Source organism: Hemiscyllium ocellatum, chromosome 38 (genome assembly GCF_020745735.1).
Source record: "Hemiscyllium ocellatum isolate sHemOce1 chromosome 38, sHemOce1.pat.X.cur, whole genome shotgun sequence".
NCBI lineage: Eukaryota > Metazoa > Chordata > Chondrichthyes > Orectolobiformes > Hemiscylliidae > Hemiscyllium > Hemiscyllium ocellatum.
Window position 1 is genome coordinate 32280977 of NC_083438.1, and position 21133 is coordinate 32302109.

Here is a 21133-nt window from a genome sequence, read left to right on the forward strand (position 1 = left end):
TGTTTGTCATTAATGCAAATGCTTTGGATGAAAATATAGAAAGCATGGTTAATAAGTTCAGAGATGACACCAAAACAATGAAGAATGAAGAAGGTTACAAAGGATCTTGATTAAATGTGTCCATGAGCTGAAAAATGGCAGATGGAGTTCAATCGGGATAAATGCAAGGTATTGCATTTTGGTACAACAAACTAACAAGGGTAGGGCTCATACAATTAACGGTGGGGCCTTGGATAGTGTTATAGAATAGAGGAACTGAGGGGTGCAGGTATATAATTCTTTAAAGTTTGCGTCACATATAGTCAGGATTGTTAAAAAGATGTTTGGCACAGTCCTTTGAGTATTGGACTTGGGACATTATGTTGAGGTTTTACAGGACATTGGTGAGGCCTCTTCTGGACTACTGTGTCCAGTTCTGGTCACCCAGTTACAGGAAGGATATTATTAAGCTGGAGAGAGTTCAGAAGGGATTTACCAGGATGTTGCCGGGTATGGAAGGTTTGAGTTATAAAGAAGGGCTGAATAGGTTGAGATTTTTTTTCACTAGAGAATAGGAGGTTCAGTGGTGACCTGACAGAAGTTTATAAAATAATGAAGTATAGATGGAATTGATGGTAGTTGTGTTTTCTCCAAGATAGAGAAAGTGAGAACTGCAGATGCTGAAGATCAGAGTCGAGAGTGTGTTGCTGGAAAAGCACAGCAGGTCAGGCAGCATCCGAGGAGCAGGAGAATCAATGTTTCGGCCATAAGCTCTCATCAGGAATTCCTGATGAAGAGCTTATGCCGAAAACGTCGATTCTCCTGCTCCTTGGGTGCTGCCTGACCTGTTGTGCGTTCCCAGCAACACACTCTCGACTCTTCCGCGAGTTGGGAAATTTCATGACAAGGGGGCACATTTTTAAGGTGAGAGGAGAGAGACTTAAAATAGACATGAGGCAATTTTTTTTTACACAGAGGGTGGATCACATGTGGAATGAACTTCCTGAGGATGTGGTGGATGTGGGTACAATTCCAATGTTTAAGAGTTTAGTTTTGAATTATGGTTGGCATGGACTGGTTGGGCCATTCTGTATGATTCTATGATTCCGGGCCACATGGGATGGGCACCTAGCCAACAATGCCCACTCCCCCCGTGTGAAGTTTTAAAACATGGGAGATCAGCAAGCGTGTGGAAGCTGGGACAGGGAAGGATGGGAATGGGTGCTGTGCGGCCATGATTTGGGGACACAGTTTGCAGCAGAAATAGAGCTGCTGTCAAGACAGGGGGAAGGTTAATGGTTGAAGATTCAATTCAGTGAACTGAAACTATCAAGATAATGTGATCACTGGTTTAGGCGAAATGTTATTAAACATTCGATTTCCTGTTGGTTTGTTACTGAGCTGACAGCAGGATGCTAAATGTGAAGAATTATTATGGTGCTACTCGCCCTGTTGTCTCAATCTCCTGCCTTTTTCCCTCCCTGCAGTCCACTCCTGTCCAAAAATCAATCCCATGCCCTCTTGCATGTCTCAGTTGAAACCGACTCGGCCACAGTTAGCGGCAATGAGCTGCACACCCGAACTACGTGAAAAACTCACAAAAAAACAAAGAACTGCGGAACTGGAGATCTGAAACAAACAAAATAAAGTAGCTCAGGACAGACAATAACTGCTGGCCAGCCTGCGACACCCACTTCTTATAAGTGAATAAAAAATATTGCTGGAGAAAATCAGCAGGTCTGGCAGCACCTATGGAGAGGAAGCTGCATTCAAATGTTAACTGCTTTCTCTACATATAGGAGAGAGTGAGGACTGCAGATGCTGGAGATCAGAGTCAAAAAAGTGTGGTGTTGGAAAAGCAGAGCAGGTCAGGCATTATCCAAGTTGCAGACGAATTTATGTTTTGGGCATGAGCCCTTCATCAGGATTGTGGGAAGGGGCCTGAGAGGTAAATAGGGCAAGGGGGTTGGAACAGAGGGGAAGGTAGCTGGGAAGGTGATAGGTAGATGCAGGTGGGAGGTGATAGGTCAGAGTGGAGGGGGAAATGGATATGTAGGAAGGAAGATGGACAGATAGAAATGTTCAAGAGGGCGGTGCAGAGTTGGAGGGTTGGATCTGGGATGACGTGAGGGGAGGGCACAAGTTGAAATTGGTGAAATCGACATTGATGCTGTGTGGTTGGAGGGACCCAAGGTGGAAGGTGAGACATTCTTCCTCTGGGCATTGGCTGGCTAGGAGGAGGCCCAAGACTTGCATATCCTTGGCACAGCAGGAGGGAAAGTTCAAGTGTCCGGGCCATAGGGCAGTGAGGTTGTTTGATGCATGTGTCCCAAAAACATTCCACAAGTTGGTATCCTGTCTCCCCAATGCTCTCCAGATTGAGAGCAATGGACAGTAGATGAGGTACTTGGATGTGCAGGAGAATCTCTGCCGGATGTGGAAGGATTTCTGGGGCATCGGACGGAGATGAGGGGGAAATGTGGGCACAGGTTTTACACTTCTTGTGGTGGCAGGGGATGGTGACGGGAGTGGGGGGGTAGGTTGGTGGGGGTATGAACCGAACCAGGGAATCGCGGAGGGAATGGTCTCTGCAGAACAGGCGTAGGACCATTCGGCGCAGCCACTTTGATGCGAGCGATTCGGCACGGCTAGCTTGGCGCGACCTATTTCGGCACAGACCCGAGCGATTTGGCGCAGCTCTTATTTATTCCTTTTCAAGCTTACTTACAAGCATTAATGAAAGCAATAAAAAGAAAAATAATGTTTATCTTCTTCAGTAAAAATGTTAAAAAGAAAATAAAAATGAAAGGAATAAGGCAAATACAAAATTATTGATGGCATTTTAACGGGTTTTATTTTATTTTAATAATTTGTATATTAATATTTTATTTTAATATATTTTAATTATTTTAATAACAGTAGTTTAATAACTACTACTGAATAACTACAAAACAGTTCTGCGCCAAAATATATTTTATTTTAAGAATTTTAACAACAGCAGTTTAATAACTACTACTGAATAACTACAAAGCAGTTCTGCGCCACTCCGCTGGAGAACGCTGATGGGGGTGGGAAAGGAAATATATTTCTGGTGGTGGATGCTGCCTAAACTGCTGTGCTCTTCCAGCACCACTAATCGAGAATCTGGTTTCCAGCATCTGCAGTCATTGTTTTTACCAGATTGGTGGGGTGGAAGGTGAAGACCAGGGGGGTGAGGTCTATCCTTGCTGCAGTTGGAGGGGTTGGACAACTTGGGTTGTGGGAGTTAAAAATCACAAAACACCAGGTTGTTGGACCATAACCTGGTGTTGTGTGATTCTTTTTTAACTTTGGACACCCCAATCCAACAGCGGCATCTCCAAATCTTGGTTATCGGAGAATGTTTCATTGCTTCACTGTTCAAATTGCCTTCTTCCGTGCTGTAAGGCGCCCTCGGGCGATAACTGATAACCAGGGAATAACGTTTGCATTCTCTCTCTGTGTTCAGAGATTACGGTGTTGCGGGATGGGTCCGGACTTTTCGATTCTCACACAGGGAGAGGGGGGGTTTAGGAATCCGGATCCAGGCTCCGTCGGGAAAAGCTGGTTGCTTTCCCCCTGAAGGGGTTGAATTGAGACAAGGATCTGGGGCGGGGGGAGACAGTTAACAACAGTGAATGGAGCCAGGGGAGGGAGGAGAGAGGAAGGCACTTGGACTGGTCCTCCCTCTGTGAAATGTGGATCGGTCTGCAAAGTGATGATAAATAACATCCCAAAGTGAAACTGGTTTCAGACTCATTTGGAGACGCAGGTGTCGGAGTGGGGTGAACAGTTAAGAACCACACAAGTCTAGGTTATAGTCCAACAGGTTTATTTGGAAGCGCTGAAACTGGTTTCAGGCTGAGGATTTGTTGTTGCTGTGAGGAGCGGACTCTGCACCTCACATGTATACATTGGTTGCTCGTCGTCTGTTCGGTTGCGGTTCAAGCGGCCTCAAGATGTTTCGTGTCCGTGCTGTCCGTCGGCGCTAATTCCAGGAAGAATGGACAGAAAGCAGATGCAGGTATGTGTTTGTTTGACAGCGCCGCAGTTCGGGAACAAAACAAAAACAAGGCTTCGCAGAAATGGAAAGTGAAAGTGCTGCAGAAACGCAGCAAGTTTTACAGAGGTAGGAACAGAGTTAACGTTTCGAGTTCGTCCCAAATTTTGTTAGAGGAAATAATAGGGTCTGTGTGTCTCCCACACCACTGACGTTTCACCACCCCTCATCCCCAGCAACTTCTCTCAGATTAGGCTGAAGGAACGAAGTTGGGGGGGGGGGGGGGGGGTGTCTGGACCGTTCCTGATTCCTCCCCATTATCTTTCTCTCCCCTCCAGTCTGGTGGGATTGGAGAACAGACACGAAGTGGTGGGGAAAGTGGGGGAGTGAAAAGAGCAGAAGGTATGGAGGGGAGGGAGGGACAGACCGGGATGGCAACGGGGCTCTGCCGAGATAAATAATGATTTCACTTTCCTAACGGAGACGCTGTGTCTGTGTGTAAACTTGCTCAGTGCTGGGGATTAGCTGCTTTTTATTAACTGATTTGACGTGTTGTTTCTCCTTGCGGTTCCATTCCTTCCTCCGCACTGATAGACCTGGTCTCCCTAACAGTGAGGGTAACCAATCCTCTACCCAATTTTGCTCGCTATCAATAAATAGTTTGCAGATGAAGTAACACTGTGATCCTGTCGCTCCCTTCCATTTGGTTTGTTTCCAGGAACAGGAGTCGCTCCTACAGATTCTGGAACCTGTCACCATGCCCTTTCTGCTCTGCTTCTCTCACCCCAGCGTCTGGTCACAAAAGGAAAGGCTGGTATCTGGGGAAGGTGGTGAAGCAAGGAGGTGCCAGCAACAATCTGTTGTGAAGGAGTTAACTGTGTTTTCTTGTTACAGAGATACATCTTATGGGGAGTACTGCTCGGCCTGCTCAATGTTATTTCTGTTGTTTCAGGTCAGTACCGTGAGTGTTGGAACATTACAGCTGTAATCCAAGGTTGGGGCTGGGAATCAGGAATTCACCTTGCTTTAAGGTGTTGTGTGGACTGAGTGGGTCCTGTTATTATATGACTATAATTGGGAATCATAAGGTTTTTTTATTTTAACCAGCACCTTTGTAAACTGGTGCTCTTGCTTAACTGTCAATATTACACACCTAAGTTGACTGTTTGTTTGAGATTTTGCAGATGGTTTGTCACTCAAGTTTTCGGTTTGCTCACTGAGCTGGTGGGATTGTTTGCCGATGTTTTGTCACCATGCTAGGTAACTTTAGTGAACTTCCGCTGAAACATTGGTATTCTGTCCCGCTTGCTATGTGTCTTGGATGGTTGTGGGGAGCGATATCATTTCCAGTTCTGTTTGTGCGAGGTTAGTAAAACAGGTCCAGACCAGTTTGTTAATGGAATTACAGTTTGAATTCCTAGGCCTCTAGGAATTCCTGCACGTCTCTTTGCTTGGTCCGTCCCAGGATGGATGCATCGTCCCAATCGAGCTGGTGTTCCTCTTCTTCTGTGTGTATGGAAACTAGTGATAGTTGGTCATGTTTTTGTTAGCTAGCTTGTGCTCATGTATCCTGGTGGCTAGTTTCCTGCTGGTTTGTCCAATGTATTTGTATATTACATTTGTTCTGCTGGCTGTTGGTATGGGGTCCTTAAACCTCATCAGTAGTCGTTTTCGTGTGGTTGTAGCTTTGTGGGCTACCACGATGCCGAGGAATAGTCTGGTGGTCGTCTCTGAAATATCTTTGTATGGTACAGTCACTAGAATCTCTGAGCATGTTGTGTCTTACTGTTTTGATTCATGGTGTAGGAATCAGCAGACTCCATTTATTGGATAAACTGTTGTTCCTGAATCTGTTGTATGGGTATTTCTCCTCAGCTCCTCTTAGTTCCAGGGTGCTGCACTGTATTGTAGCTCATTTAAATAGTGTCCTGACACAGCTCCATTTGTGGGTGACACTAGTCACACGGATACACAAGATGGCTGCTGAGCCATCAATTGGCCGACCTGACAGACAAGATGGTCCCCGGATCATAATATGGAGAGAAACAGCAGACTGGCGGTTTCCCCTCCAGAACCAGTTGGTTCTATCATTCAGCATCTGGTCTGGGTGTGGCCTTCCTGTAAACACTGATCTGCAGTTCTCCATTAGCTTTTTGTTCTACCATGACGCCCAAGAAGGGGAATTGGTTATTGTTCTCTTCCTTTTTTGGTGAATTTTCTACCAGTGAGGATGTTGTTTGTGTTTGTGGTTTTCTTCAAAGCTGTCATCCACATAGTTGACCCAAAGCTTAGGCTGGATTGTAGGAAGGGCTGTTCGTACTAGCCTCTCTATACCTGCTTCTGTGATAAGACCTGACATTGGTGATCCCATAGGCGTCCCGTCGGTTTCTTTCTTGTTAAAGGTAAAGTGGGTTGTGAGACACCAGTCCAGTAGGTTGAAGATGCTGTCCTTGCTGATGGAGTTGGTGGTGTTGGTGTTTGTATCCCTGGTTTGTCTTGCAGTGAGGCTACTGTTTCTTTGGCTAGGATGATGTTTATTGATGTGAACAGTGCCATCGTGTCAAAGTAGATCATTACTTTGTTCTCCTCTATCTTAGTTTCTTTGCTGTTAAGGAATCCCTGGGGGGAGTGGATAGAGTGGACTGAGTCTTGAATGCCAGGGTCTAAAAATTCCTGCGCATGTCTTTGTTTGGCCTTGGATGCAACAAAAACTAAAACACCTGGTAGAAAACTATCATAGATCAAACATTTCAGAGATGGCCACCAGACTACTCCAGCCTCTCTGCATCATGGTAACCCATATACCTATTACCACACTAAAACAACTATTGATGAAGTTAAAGGACCTCATACCCACAGCCAGCAGAATGAATGTAATATACAAAATACCCTACAAGGACTGCAACAAACGGCAGGAAACTAGCCACCAAAAGACATGACCAACTATCACTAGTATCTGTGCACACAGACAAAGAAGGACACCAGTTCGGCTAAGACAGTGCATCCATTCCAGGACAGGCCAAAGAAGGGGACACATGGCAATTTCTAGAGGCACAGTTTTCAAACTGTAACTTCATTAACTAACAGATCTGGACACCTCATACCAACCTCTTGGAAACAGAACTGGAAATGATATCACCACAACAAACCAACACATATTAATAGCAAGCGAGATAGAACAACAACTCTTCATCGGAAGCTCACTGATGTTACCTAGCATGGTGACGAAATGTCTGAGAACAAATGCACTAGCTCAGTGAGCAAACGGATAATTGGAAGCTTACTGTATTTGCAATCTCCATGATATCCAAGTAGTCAGTTGAAGTTGCCATTAAAAAGGCTCTCTGCCACTAAGTTTTATTTAAGGCAAGTCGCATTGTTAGTTAAGTGATTTATGCTGCAAATAAAGTATTAGCAATGATGTATACACACCCCGAGTATTACGCGTTATTACTTAGTATATGTTTTTACATTGATTATGTGGGCCTCTTGATCAACCAGTACTCTAGTGAGAATATGTATCGGGTGCGAGCAGATAGGGAAAGAGTTAAGTTCTGAGTTTTGTGAAACAAGTGGTTCAGCTGAGCGTGACTCGGATCAGATGAGAACTTACAGTTAACAATGGGGTGCTGGAGGCAAGGGTAATGGGTTAATAAGGTGGAAAAGAAGTCATTATGTAGAGCCATTTAACAATATTGGAAGCATTCAGTATGCAAGGTCAACTAACAAGGGGAAAACTATCCATATAGGGGTCACAATTTTAAGAGCCTCAGCAAGAGAGATAGGAGTGAGATGAGGAGAAATATCTTTACTCAGTTGGGATTTGTTTAGATTTAGGAGAGTCAAGGACATTATTAAGTTAGAGAGGGTTCAGAAGAGATTTATCAGGATGTAATTCTTGCCGGGTATGAAGGTTTGAGTTATGAAGACCAGTTGGGACTTTTTTTTTACTGGAGAGTAGGAGGTTGAAAGATGACCATTTTATAGAGGTTTATACAATCATGAAGAGTGTAGATAGGGTTAAGAGGTAAAAACAATGACTGCAGATGCTGGAAACCGGATTCTGGATCAATGGTGCTGGAACAGCACAGCAGTTCAGGCAGCATCCAAAGTCATAGGGTTAATAGGTGTATTTTCCCTCGGATGGAGGATTTCCAAACAAGGAGGTGCATTTTTACGGTGAGAGGAGAGACATTTTAAAAAAGACATTGGAATAAACTTCTTCCACAGTGGTGGTTCGCGTGTGGAATGAACTTCCTGAGGAAGTGGTGGATGTGCACACAGTTCCAATGTTTAAAAGACATTTGGATAGATACATGAATAGGAAAAGTTTGGAGGGGTATCAGCCAGGAAAATGTAGGTGGGGCTAGTTTAGTTTGAGATTATATTCAGCATGGACTGCTTAGACCAAAAGGTCTGGTTTCTGTGCTATATGATTGCATGACTCTATGGTGGCAGGTTCCATAGGAGGTTTCAAAAGACAGCTGGATATATTTGAACGGGATGAAGTTAGAGAACTATGGAAATAGAATTGGAGAGTGGCATTAGTTCTTTCAGGAACTGGTATAGACATGACGGGTTGAATGGCTTCCTTTCATACCGTAACATTCTGATTCATGATTCTATCATACATGTTTATTTTCGATGTTGGAGATCGACAGCACAGAAAAAGGCCTGTCAACCTAAAGCCTGTGCAGGTCAAATACAAACTACCTAAATATTCTAATCTCATTTCCCAGCACTTGGCCTGTGCCCTGGCATGCTGTGGTGTTGCAAGTACACATCTAAAAACATCTTAAGGAGATCCAAGATGGCGGTGACTCAGCAAGTCTGAGTCTACAGAGCCCTTCCCAAAACCTGGGAAAAGTGGGTTTCCTGCCCCCACCACACTTGCCAAACCACCCAAAAAATTTCTTTAATCTTAATTAGCTGCTGAATATTATATTTAAATAGTCTAATACTGAGTGGATAATGAGTAAATCAAAGGGACCCCACAGCTCTCAGAAAACAAAGACCCCTCCCCCACCCTCCTCTCCTCCGGCTGCAGCTGATGTAAAAACAGGCCTTATAGAGATGATTGCTAGATTGGAATCGACACTCGTCAATTTCATCGCAGAATCCAGACAGAGATGGAATGCATTCGAAGAAAAGCTGCAGAAACAGAATCACTCTATGGGAGAATTGCAGGGCCGAGTGGAGGGGGCAGAACTAAAGGCCATGACCTCCGAGGCTGCAGCTCAAACAGCTGCAGAACAGGTGAGAGCTCTGGAGCAGAGAGTCAGGGCCTTTGAAATCTACATGGATGATATTGACAACAGAAATCGGAGAAAGAATATTCGATTGCTGGGCCTTCAAGAACAAGAAGGGAAAGAACAGTTAGTAGTATTTCTGGAGCGATGGCTTCCCCAGCTTTTAAACCTGGAGGCTGAAACTGACCGGGTAAGGGTGGAGTGGGCCTACCGGGTCGCAGTACGCGGATCTGGCCCAAACCAGCGCCCACGCCCGGTCCTGTTCCGGCTGCAGAGTTGTAGGGAGAGGCAGATACTCCTGGATGCCTCCAGAAAGCTTGGAAAGGATCCTAAAGCTATGATTCATGAAGGATCCAAGATTATGTTATTTCAGGACTTCTCCCCAGCTTTGGCACGAAGAAGGAAGGCATTTGATGAGGTGAAGAAATGTTTAAGGGACTTAGATATTCAATACACCTTACGCTACCCAGCGACGTTATGCTTTACCCACGAAGGATCCGAGTATAATTTTAGATCATTGGAAGAGGCCAAGAAACTTTTAGACTCTGTTAAATAAATCGTAAGAGACAATTTATGTTGGCTTGCCTCTCCCACACTCCGTGGGGAGAAATGGATACTTTATTCTACTTTACTTTTGCCTCTGGGAGCGGGGTTGTCTTCCTTGCTATGTTATTATACTTAACTGTAATCTGTTGGAGTTGTAATTTTATAGTTATGTGTGTTTGTACGTGGCATTGATGCTAGCAGATATACTCAGGTATGGGTGGGGAGGGGTGGGGGTGCAGCGCTCACTGTTAACTCTAGCTCGGTATTATATCTAAATCCTATTAAGGAGCGCCCGGGTTGAGGGTGGGACACTGTTTGGGAGAGGATATGGTGGAACGTTGGAAAGGTAGTAAGGCCCCCTGAGAACAAGGGGGAAGATCTCCATTCAAACATGTTTAATTTTTTTTTGTTCTTATTGTTTGGAAATAACTTCCTTTTTATCATACTGTTATGAGTGTATTAGAGAACATTTTCTCTTATTTGAAGGATGTAAGCGACTCAACTATACACTCTGGATGATTGTGGATTAGTTGAATTTTGATGATTATATATTTAAGATCTATTTTTATATTAATGTTTGTGCTTGAAAATTCTGCTTATTTTTGTAAATTTGTCAAAATGTTAAATTCCCAATAAAAATATCTATAAAAAAAAACATCTTAAATGTTTATGGGGTTTCTGCCTCGAGCACCTTTGCAGGCAGTGAGTTCTGGATTCCCACCACCCTCTGACTGAAAACACATTTCCTCACATCTCCTCTAAACTTTCTGCCCCTTACCTTAAATATATGCCTATTGTCCATTGATGTGTAATGTGAACCTTGGTAGGCAGGACTGGCTGAATATTTTTGTTGTCTTGTCTTTAAACTGAAACTGGTCTTTTGGATTGAAATCCAAATTTAACATGTGAGAAGTAGAGTAAGAGCTCTCTTGTATACTTCACATTCATTACACTAGAGGAAGGAAGTAAACACCTTAACTTGGAAACATATTGTCGTTCTTTCGGTGTTGCTGGGTCAAAATCCTGGAACCTTCTCCGTGATGGCATTGTGATTGTGGTTGTACCTAAAGCAAATTTACTGCAGCTCTTCAAGAAGGCAGCTCAACTCATCAACTTATCAAAGAAACTAGCGATGGGCCAGCCAGTGACACCCACATTCTGTAGTGAATATGAAAACAAAAGAAAAATTTAAGGGCAAAATGATGAGGCCATGTGAAATACTAATACTCCTCCAATATTATGTGGTGAATGAGGGACACTTCCTGGGGCGGCATGGTGGAGGGGCTAGAAGGTTGGGTGAGCAAGTTTGTGGATGATACGAAAGTCGGTGGAGTTGTTGACAGTGAGGAAGGATGTGGCAGGTTACAGCAGGATATGGATAAGCTGCAGAGCTGGGCAGAAAGGTGGTAAATGGAGTTCAATGTAGGTAAGTGTGAAGTGATTCACTTTGGTCAGAGTAACAAGAAGATGGAGTACTGGGCTAATGGATGGATACTTGGTAATGTGGATGAGCAGAGGGATCTTGGTGTCCATGCACACAGATCTCTGAAAGTTGCCAGCCAGGTAAATAGTGCTGTGAAGAAGGCATATGACGTACTGGCTTTTATTGGTAGAGGAAGTGAGTTCCGGAGTCCTGAGGTCATGTTGCAGTTGTATAAGACTCTGGTGCGGCCGCGTCTGGAGTATTGTGTGCAGTTTTGGTAGCCATACTATAGGAAGGATGTGGAGGCACTGGAACGGGTGCAGAGGAGGTTTACCAGGATGTTGCCTGGTATGGTAGGAAGATCGTATGAGGAAAGGCTGAGGCACTTGGGGCTGTTTTCATTGGAGAAAAGGAGGTTTAGGGGTGACTTGATAGGAGGTGTACAAGATGATTAGGGGTTTAGATAGGGTTGACAATGAGAACCTTTTTCCACGTATGGAGTCAGCTATTACGAGGGGGCATACCTTTAAATTAAGGGGAGGTAGGTATAGGACAGATATTAGGGGTAGATTCTTTGCTCAGCGAGACGTGAGTTCATGGAATGCCCTGCCAGTAGCAGTGGTGGACTCTCCCTCTTTATGGGCATTTAAACGGGCATTGGATAGGTATATAGAGGATAGTGGGCTAGGGTCGGCGCATCATAGAGGGCCAAAGGGCCTGTACTGCGCTGTATTTTTCTATGTTCTATGGTGGCTCAGTGGTCAGCACTGCCGCCTCATAGCACCAAGGACCCGGGTTCGATTCCAGCCTCGGGCAACTCTTGTGTGGAGTTTGCACATTCTCCCAGTGTCTGCGTGGGTTTCCTCTGGGTGTTCCGGTTTCCTCCCACAGTCAAAAGATGTGATGGTCATGCTAAATTGCCCATTGTATTAGGTGCTTTAGTCAGAGGGAAATGGGTCTGTGTAGGTTACTCTTCAGAGGGTATGTGTGGACTTGTTGGGCCACACTGTAGGGAATCTAAAACTAAATTCTTGATATTCATTACCCTCCGGAAGAAGACACCCCTTTTTATACGGTTTCACATGTGGTGTAAAATATAAGAGCAGAGAGATTATGTTGCAGCCGTACAAAACTTTGGTTAGACCACAACTGGAGTACTTTGTGCAGTTCTGATCTCAATCGTAAGGGTGTGGTGCAGAGAAGATTCACCATGATAGAGTCACAGAATTATTTCCTGGGATAGAGCAGTTTGGCAATGAAAAGATGCTGAATAAGCTCAAACTCCTTTCTTTGGAGAGAAGATTGAAGGAGACCTGATCAAGGTGTTAAAGAATGAGGGGCATGGACAGGATGGAAAGGAAGCAGCTGTTCCCCTTAGTCAAAGGGGCAGTACCAATAGGGCAAAATTTTAAAGTGAAAAGCAAGAGGTTTGAGGGAACTTTAGGAAGTATTTTTCCTGCATGTGGTGGGAATCTGGAATACAGCGCTTGGGAGGATAGTTGAGGCTGAAAATCTCTCAGCCTCCAAAATTACTGGATGAACATTTGACACATCATAATACTCAGGGATATGGGCCACGTGCTGGAAAATGCAATTAATGCAGATAGGTCAGTGCTGATTCAATGGGCTGAAGTGCCTGTTCTGTATGATTCCATGACCCTCCGCAGCCTATTCTTCCATCTTTTCATTACGTACCCTTTCAAGCCCCCTCAGATTCCTCTTTGTTTCAATCAGATCATACTCAATTCTTCTAAACTCTGATGGATAAAGGCCTAACTTCTTTAGCTGTTCTTGTTCATGAATCTCTTTTGAACAGCCTCCAACAGTACATCCTATCCAGTATACCTTTTCTTAAATACAGGGATGAATATTGCACATTTCTCCCAAAGGGTGCTGATAGCTATCCCGATGTGTTCTCCCATCTTGTGTAAAATAGAAAACTGTGTTTACAAATATCTAGCTAAAAATGCATTTTAGTTGAAGTCCCTTTAATGTCTGAGTTTTAACCTTTCCCCAGAAATGAAAGCAATAAGTTACTGATCAGAGCTTCTTATAAATCCAGCAACACAGTGTAACCATGAGAGGCTTGAGAATGTAACGTACCAGCAGGGCGGTTCTATCTGTGGATAAATACTTTCTATCGTTTGCAGGTGACTCACCTGTCTCAGTTACTGGGTTCGTGGGAGAGCAGATTGTGCTGCCCTGTATCTACAAAGGACATGTCCCAGTTTCCAATTTACTGGTAGTATGGGGCATATCAAAGCGTGACATTTTATGGAAGTTCATTGATGGGAGTGATGATTTGACAGAACAAGACGCACGGTTTGGAAACAGAACAGATCTATTCAAGGATCAGCTGGAACAAGGCAACTGGTCAATTCTGATCTCTGACCTCAGGGAGTCAGACCAGGATGAGTATGTGTGTTACCTTTACAAGGGAATAGCCATGGGCTATAAGCTGGAGCAAGCTGATTTTATCCATCTCTTGATAGCAGGTAAGCAGTTTCTCAGTCAGGTACTCTGTGTTTAATCATTGAATTTTACAGATGGATTAATGCAGAGATTATGTTACTAGTAGAGTAATTCAGAGAGACCTGAAACTAATAATTCACAGAATGAGTTCCAATCACATCATGACACTTCCAGAATTTAAATTTAGCTTTAATCAATCTGGAAATAGAAAGTTGGTCCCAATAAAAGTGATCATGAAGCTGTTGGATTGTTGTAAAACCCCAACTGGTTCCCTCATGTCCCTTTAGGGAAGGAAACCTGCTGTCCCTACCTGGTCTGGGCTATATGTGACTCCAGTCCCTGATTAAGCTGAGTGGTGGCTGAATAGGTCAGAGGGCAGTTAAACATCAGTTTGTGTCAAACCGCTAAACGGTGACCCAGGCAAGAAATCAGGATACTGTCTTTAAATCCAACCCACTTAAGTACTGGTATCCAAGTTGAGAGCTGTGTGACGTGGTATCAGCCTTGTTTGTATCCCAGATTCTGCTATCAACATCCCTGGAAAAGCTTTGTCTCATTGGCCAAATACACCCACCAGAAATGGCAGTATGCTGTCCAGTGGGATTTTCCTTGGGACTCCTCAACATTGACTCTGACCCCATGAAGTCCCTTAGTCACAGATGAAACATAGGCCCTCAACTACTGCCCTCCTTCAGATGATCAATAGGTACCCCACAATGTTCACCCCCACTTGGGGGAAGCACTGAGGGTCACACAGACACAGAATCTACCCCTGTCCATCCCCAAGGGTCACTCAGTAATGAACCCCACTGAGTGAGCTGGCTGAGCCCTGAAGGACAGAGCTACCAAACTGCGTGATGGAAGGGGTTAAAAGTGCGAGAACCTGCATTTCGTCCCCAGAAACATGGTCCTTCTGTCTCCAGAGGTTGGGCTGCAGGAGGTGGGACCCACAGCCCCTCCCAAGCAGCCTTTCCAAGACCCAGTGCACTGACCTTAAAAGTGTATCCCAGTCAGTCAGGATCCTGTGAGGATTCTCTCCACAGTGGGATATAAGCTGCTAGGAATGATCCTGCCCAGGGTCACTCTGGAAAACATCCAATCCTGTTGGAATTTTCACTCCTGATTCCGTTCCTGATCAGTCTGACCTGAGCCTCATTCCTCCCTGGATGTGTTTCCCTAAAGCCCAACAAAGTCTCTGAACATAACTGCAGTTTGTTTCATATACTGTACTAAACATCTGATGTTTTCTTTAGTGCGAATTGATACAGATGGACTGAACACAACTGTACCAGGTAAATCTGTTTCTAAACTACTGCATGTGTTTTCAGCTCTTCCACTGGATCATGCTGGATAGACAGGGTGGAATATTAGAAGCTTTGAAATGCTGTGAGACATTTCACTAAAGAATAATTCAGTGAATGGTGTGGGTCACTTACCTAGAACTGCTCCTTAAACTCCTTTAGAATTGTTATTTCTCTTTGAGACTCCCCTTCCTGTCCCTCCGATACAGAACTAGTATATATTGATTTCAGTAAGGCCTTTGATAAAGTTCCATGTAGCAGGTTGCTGTGGAAGATTAGATTGCATGGAATACGGGGGGAGCTGGCAAATTGGATACACAATTGGCTTGATGGTAGGACACAGAAGGTAACAGTGGAAGTATGTTTGTCAGACTGGAGGCCTGTGACTCATGGTTTTCTTCACGGGTTGGTGCTGGACGCTTTGCTGTTTGTTATCTATATCAATGATTTGGATGAGAATGTACGAGGCATGATTAACAAGTTTGCAGATGACATTAAAATAGGGGGTATCGTGGATAGTGAGGAAGTTTCAGAAATTGCAGCACCTTTATCAGCTGGGAAAGAAATGGCAAGTGGAGTTTAATATAGATAAATGTGAGGTCTTGCATTTTGGAAAGTCAAATCAAGGTAGGAGTTTCATGGTGAATGGTAGGGCCTTAAGGAGTATAGTGGAACACGGAGTTCAGATGCATGGTTCTCTGAAAGTGGAGTCACAGGTAGACAGGGCAGTGAAGGCGGCTTTTGGCACACTGGCCTTCATCAGTCAGAACATTGACTATAGAAGTTGAGAAGCTATATTGCAGTTGTGCAGGACACTAGTGAGGCTGCACTTGGAGTACTGTGTTCAGGTTTGGTCACTTTGCTATTGGAAGGATGTTATTAAACTGGAAAGAATGCAGAAGAAATATACAAGAATATTGCCAGGACAAACTTGGACATCTTTCCTTTAGACGGCAAGATGCTGAGGCGGTCTTTTTAGTGAGGTGTATAAGATCATGAGAGGCATGGGTAGGGTGTACGCATTCCGTCTTTTTCCCAGGGTTGGGGAATCAAGTACTATAGGGCATCAAATTAAAGTTGGGGGGGGGGAAGAATAAAACGGAACCTGAGGGACAAGTTTAAGAGGTTGGTATGCATAAGGAATAAGCTACCTGGCGGAAATGGTTGAGACAGGTACATTAACACCATTTAAAAGGCATTTGGACAAATACATGGATAGGTAAGGTTTAGAAGGATATAGGCAAAGTGCAGGGAATTGGGGTTAACATGGATGAACATTTTGGGTTGGCATGGACCAGTTTGGGCCAAAGGGCCTGTCTCTGTCCTGGAGGACTCTATAACTGAGGTGTTATGGATGAGGCCAAACCACCTAAAACATTCTTAAGCAGACAGCTCAGACCATAACTTTGCAACTTGTTTCAGGTAAGAGTACAGTGAAAGTTATCTAGGTTTTAGCTACCAGGTTTTAAAATAGACAAAAGTTTAGTCACAAATTACACAATGAAACATAAAGAACCCCTACAGAAATCAGTCTATCCAAACTAGACTTAGTTATGCTGTTCCAAATATACACAACAGTCCCAATAAGCAAATCCCTTAAGTACAGTAAAAATGAAACCAAGGCTTACAGGTTGAAGTTAGAAGGGCAGAAGGAGAGAGAGTTTAGCAGCCTTTCTTCAGAGTCCACTGCTGAACTCCCTAACTAGTTCTGGACTAAACTGCTCAGCTAGAGAGCTGGTCACGTCTCCATGACTTATATGTGTTACTATTAAAAGATTTAGGCAAAAGCTTTTAAGACTCATCTATTTACGTATAAACAAAAAGGCTTCATCCCTGTACCAAACCCAGCTGCTTCAACAGTTTCCTCATTTCCCCTTCTCCCACCTCACCTTAGTTTCAAACTTCCAGCTCAGCACTGTCCCCATGACTTGCCCTACCTGCCTATCTTCTTTTCCACCTATCCACTCCACCCTCCTCCCTGACCTATCACCTTCATCCCCTCCCCCACTCACCTATTGTACTTTATGCTACTTTCTCCCCACCCTCCTCCAGCTTATCTCTCCATGCTTCAGACTCTGTCTTTATTCCTGATGAAGGGCTTTTGCCCGAAACGTCGATTTTACTGCTCCTTGGATGCTGCCTGAACTGCTGTGCTCTTCTAGCACCACTAATCCAGCTGTTTCAGAGCCTGGCCTGTTAATGACCCCTCTGAAAAAAATCCAGGTACACAGTATCTTTGAGAAAAGGAACAGCTTTTCGGATAAAAGGAACAGTTTTGTGACAGATTTCCCACTCGTCTTAGTATTGCTGGATTTCTGTGAGGGTAGTAACGGTACAATTTTCACAGAACACTCTGGTTAGGAAACTGATGGGATTGGGAGCAGTAGTTGGGAGTAATCAGTTCCACCCAATCCCATGACTTTCCCAAACAGCCATTTTTTTAAAAAAAATTCCAGCTAAATTCCAGATGCCGTTGGGTTTGAATGAACAGAGACTGCTGCTGGTCAGTGTCTAGTTCGCTCTATAGAAAAGCATGTATCAATTCCATTGTGGGGCAATGTGTGTGTGCAACGAGCTGTGGGATGGTCTGGTGTGAGAGATTATTCGGATCTAACCTCCCACATCTCTCCAGGACTAGAATTAACCAGGGATCTGTTTGTACTGGGGCTAGCTCTGAAACACTAGGTGCTGAAGGTCTCTGCTGTTAGTTTTGTTTGTGTCCTAGTCTGTTAATGGCTTCATTCTGTTTCTAGATACTGGACTGTCTGGTGATCTAAAAACTGCAATTGCTTTTGCAATTTTCTTTATGAGCGTTTATGTTGCTGTCATAGCCAATTCCTTAATAAGACGGTGAGTTATAGAACATTCTGAAGCTCTTATCGTTAATTCTAGTTTTATTTCATTACATCTTATATTGTGAACATGTGCACCAATACATTGAGCTTAGTGGATGATGCTGCAAAATGTCTATTTTGCCATCAAAGACAAAGAAATCCCTTTGGAATCAAGCTTCCCGTTCTTTAGTCTGACCCAACCCTCCTTGGATCTATTCCTCAAGACTAATGGAGTCTCTGAAACATTTCTGTAGTTTGTTTCACATAGTAACGCATGATATTTTCTTCAGAGGATCTCTAATCGTGAAGGCAAGTTGTTATTTTTCTATTTGTTTGGTGCCTCAATCAACACCAGTCCTGTGAAGTATCCAGCTATTGCCCATTGCCTCCCTCCCATCTCAGCCTCCTCCTCTCTATAGTCTGTGCTCCATCACCATGCAGCACCTGGCACCCACTGGTCCCCTAGATTGTGAATGAAATTTTAATGGGGCTGCGTTAGGTAAGCATGCAGGGAAGAGGCCACAAAGGCTCTAGCACAATGTCTACAAATGATTGGAAAATAAGTGGCAGACTATAATGTGGGAACATGAGGTTAACAAGATAAAAGCAGAATGTCATTTCAAAGCTGTTCCGAGACGAGGAGTCAGATGGACAAAATTAGCATGCACACACATTATCCAGTTTTGAAACCAAATAGCATGTTGACTGTTATTGCAAGGGACTTGTAGTACATGAATGAGCAAGTCTTGGGATAAGGCTTTGGTGAGACAACCTGGAGTTACTTGCAGTTTTTATCTTGAATATTCAAGGAAGTACGTACTTGTATTGGAGAAAGCCTAGTGAAAGCTCAGAAGATTGGTGTCTGATAGGTGGGGATTGTCCAGTGATAAGGTAGAGGAAATGACACTTATTTGCTGGTGTTTAGTAAATGATATTGTTACTGAAAGGTCACCATTGTCTGCTCACTCACTCTGAAATGTCCCCTCTAGATGTAACATTTGCTGTGGGTCTCCGTGACTCAACAGGTAGTATCTTGACCTACAGATCTTAAATTGTTACCTCCATCCTGAATGATTAGTAACAAAGCTCTCTTAGACATTGCCACCATTTGAAGGGAGCCTTTATGTCCTCTTTATAGAGTTTTCATGTCCTCCCCTGGCCCTTTTGACATTTGAGAAAACAGGACTTGGCAGGGCAGCAGCTTTTCAGTGATCCAGACAGTGTCCAGTCTACTGTTAATTATTTTGCAGGAATCTTGCCTGTGGAGCTTGCTTCAAGGGGGTCACTTCCCCCAGTTTACACTCGAGATCTCACCTCAATCCCCAGTCTCAGCAGCATGGACTCACAAAAATATACAAGTACCCACGTGGGAAAAGTTTGAGAAGGACTGTTACCATGCTGTATCTGTTGCCATAAAGATAGTTACGATTATTACATTCCAGAAGTTGGGAGGAAGGATTGTGAGGGTTGGTGGAAGAGTTCTGTCCAAACTTCTACTGAATCACCTCCATTATATTTATACATATCCATCCTTAAATATGAGGAGACCAAAACTGCACAGGGTATTCCACATGTGGTCACACCAATGCCTTGCATAACTGAAGCATAAAATTAATCCCATAAGATAGTATCCCATTAAATTTACTTGCTGTGTCTCTATAACAATTTTTTTGTCACTTATACCAGAATGCCTATATCCCTCTGAATTCTGCAGTCATTCTGTGCAAATATTGTTGCACTTTTTTCTTTCATCCCACCAAACTTAATAACTTAATTTCCCAGGTTACATTCCATCTGTCAGATTTTTGCCCACTCACTTAACCCATCTACATAGATATGCCACCTGCTTATGTCTTCAACATATTTTTATGCCTATCGTGATGTCACTTAACATCTAAAGATAGTAGGAAAGTTGAGGGGCTAAATGGCCTAATTAAATTTACATTGCAAATTATATTAACATAATATTTAATCTGTTGGTTTCTCTATCCTAGTAACTGTAACAAAAAGCAGGTCAGCAGCACTCCAAATGAAGCACCAAATGATGACCCTTTGAGAGAGGTGATCTGTACACAGAGCCTTGTGCCAACAGCACCTGAGCATCAGGATGGAGCGTCTGGAGAACAAAACCTTCTGGGGAACGGGGCTGTCCAGTACTGAGCTTTCATTGTACTGAGCCTGGCTTGGGAGGGGAGGGGAGGAGAGGAATCAGCCCAGTGTTGTGGAGATTATTTCTGGTGGAAAGCCTGAGCTCAAAGTTAGGATCAACAATCGCTTGCCACTTTGCTCAAATATTTCCAAGATTGAGCTGCTCAGGAGAGAAATGCCAAATTGAAGTATTATTTTACTTGGAAAGCTGTCGAAGTATTTTATACTGTATTATACCTGTGTTATTACAGACTGTGTCCAAACCAGTTTCTGGGTTCACCTATAGCTTTGCAATCCTAACTCTACCCCAATACTGATCCTGTGAGATAATAAATAATTTCCTTATTCTTAATTACTAACTTGTTCCCAGTGAGTGATGCTGCAAGGGCCCCATTTATTGTCCATGCAAACTTGACCTACTACCGTGGGGAACATTTGAAGAGGGTTCAGAAACTCTCTGTAGCAGCTTCTTTTGGACAAAGCCAGGAACTATATTATTGCCAGCAACAGGTCTATTGGCCAAAAACCATGAAAAATTATATTTTCAGAGATATTATTTCACACCCCTTAAGCAGATGAGATTTTAGTGTGATTCCTCACTCAAAGATAGTGATAATACCACAACACACCACTATCCTTTTGAATCATATCTTGTTTATTTGAAATTTCTTTTTGAAATCAAACAACTTTTTGTATTTGCCAATTGATAAATACATTGTTTTGTAAATATTTTAGTGTGATTATGTATTTCCAGCTTCCACTGTCTTGCCTTGCTGTGTTTTGCTCCAAGATGCAATTAAAGAGATGATATTAGTAGGTCTACAGTCTGATGTTTAATGAATCTGTTGATCACTGCATGAACAGAGGGGCTGTTGTCTACAGGCAGTAGGTCCCTGACTATGACTTGGAGTGAAGAGAATTTGCTGAAGACTAGGATCAGTGATTGTAGGAATCTCATTCTGGCAGTTGAGGGAAGGATGGCAGGAGATGTGCAGTCATCAAATGCTCAATGCTTAGCACTATTCACAACTTCAGATACTGAAGCAGTCTGTATTCAAACGCAACAAGATTTGTATCAGATCTGGTCTTGAACTGATGAAGTGGCAAGTAACATTTGTGCATGGCACCCCCTGGTTAGCACTGCTGCCTCACAGCTCCAGGGA

General features: G+C 43.6%; 2 protein-coding genes across 6 annotated transcripts in view; one reads left to right on the forward strand and one right to left on the reverse strand.

The window, feature by feature from the left end:
• Positions 1–21133, reverse strand: part of haus5 (HAUS augmin-like complex, subunit 5) — an 84107-nt gene that overhangs the window by 50240 nt on the left and 12734 nt on the right. Inside the window, exon 1 of one of the 5 annotated variants that reach the window (XM_060852604.1) lies at positions 10766–10833. The exons of the other annotated variants lie outside the window; for them this stretch is intronic. The gene's annotated coding sequence lies outside the window, so the exon portion shown is untranslated. Of the gene's footprint in view, positions 1–10765; positions 10834–21133 lie in introns of those variants that run through there. 5 annotated transcript variants of the gene reach the window in all.
• LOC132833931 (uncharacterized) lies at positions 3623–20786 on the forward strand. The gene is made up of 6 exons (XM_060852609.1): positions 3623–4021; positions 4892–4949; positions 13366–13710; positions 14941–14979; positions 17742–17838; positions 19817–20786. The coding sequence occupies exons 1-6, from the start codon at positions 4001–4003 to the stop codon at positions 19980–19982; spliced, it is 726 nt and encodes a 241-aa protein (XP_060708592.1). The 5' UTR covers positions 3623–4000; the 3' UTR covers positions 19983–20786.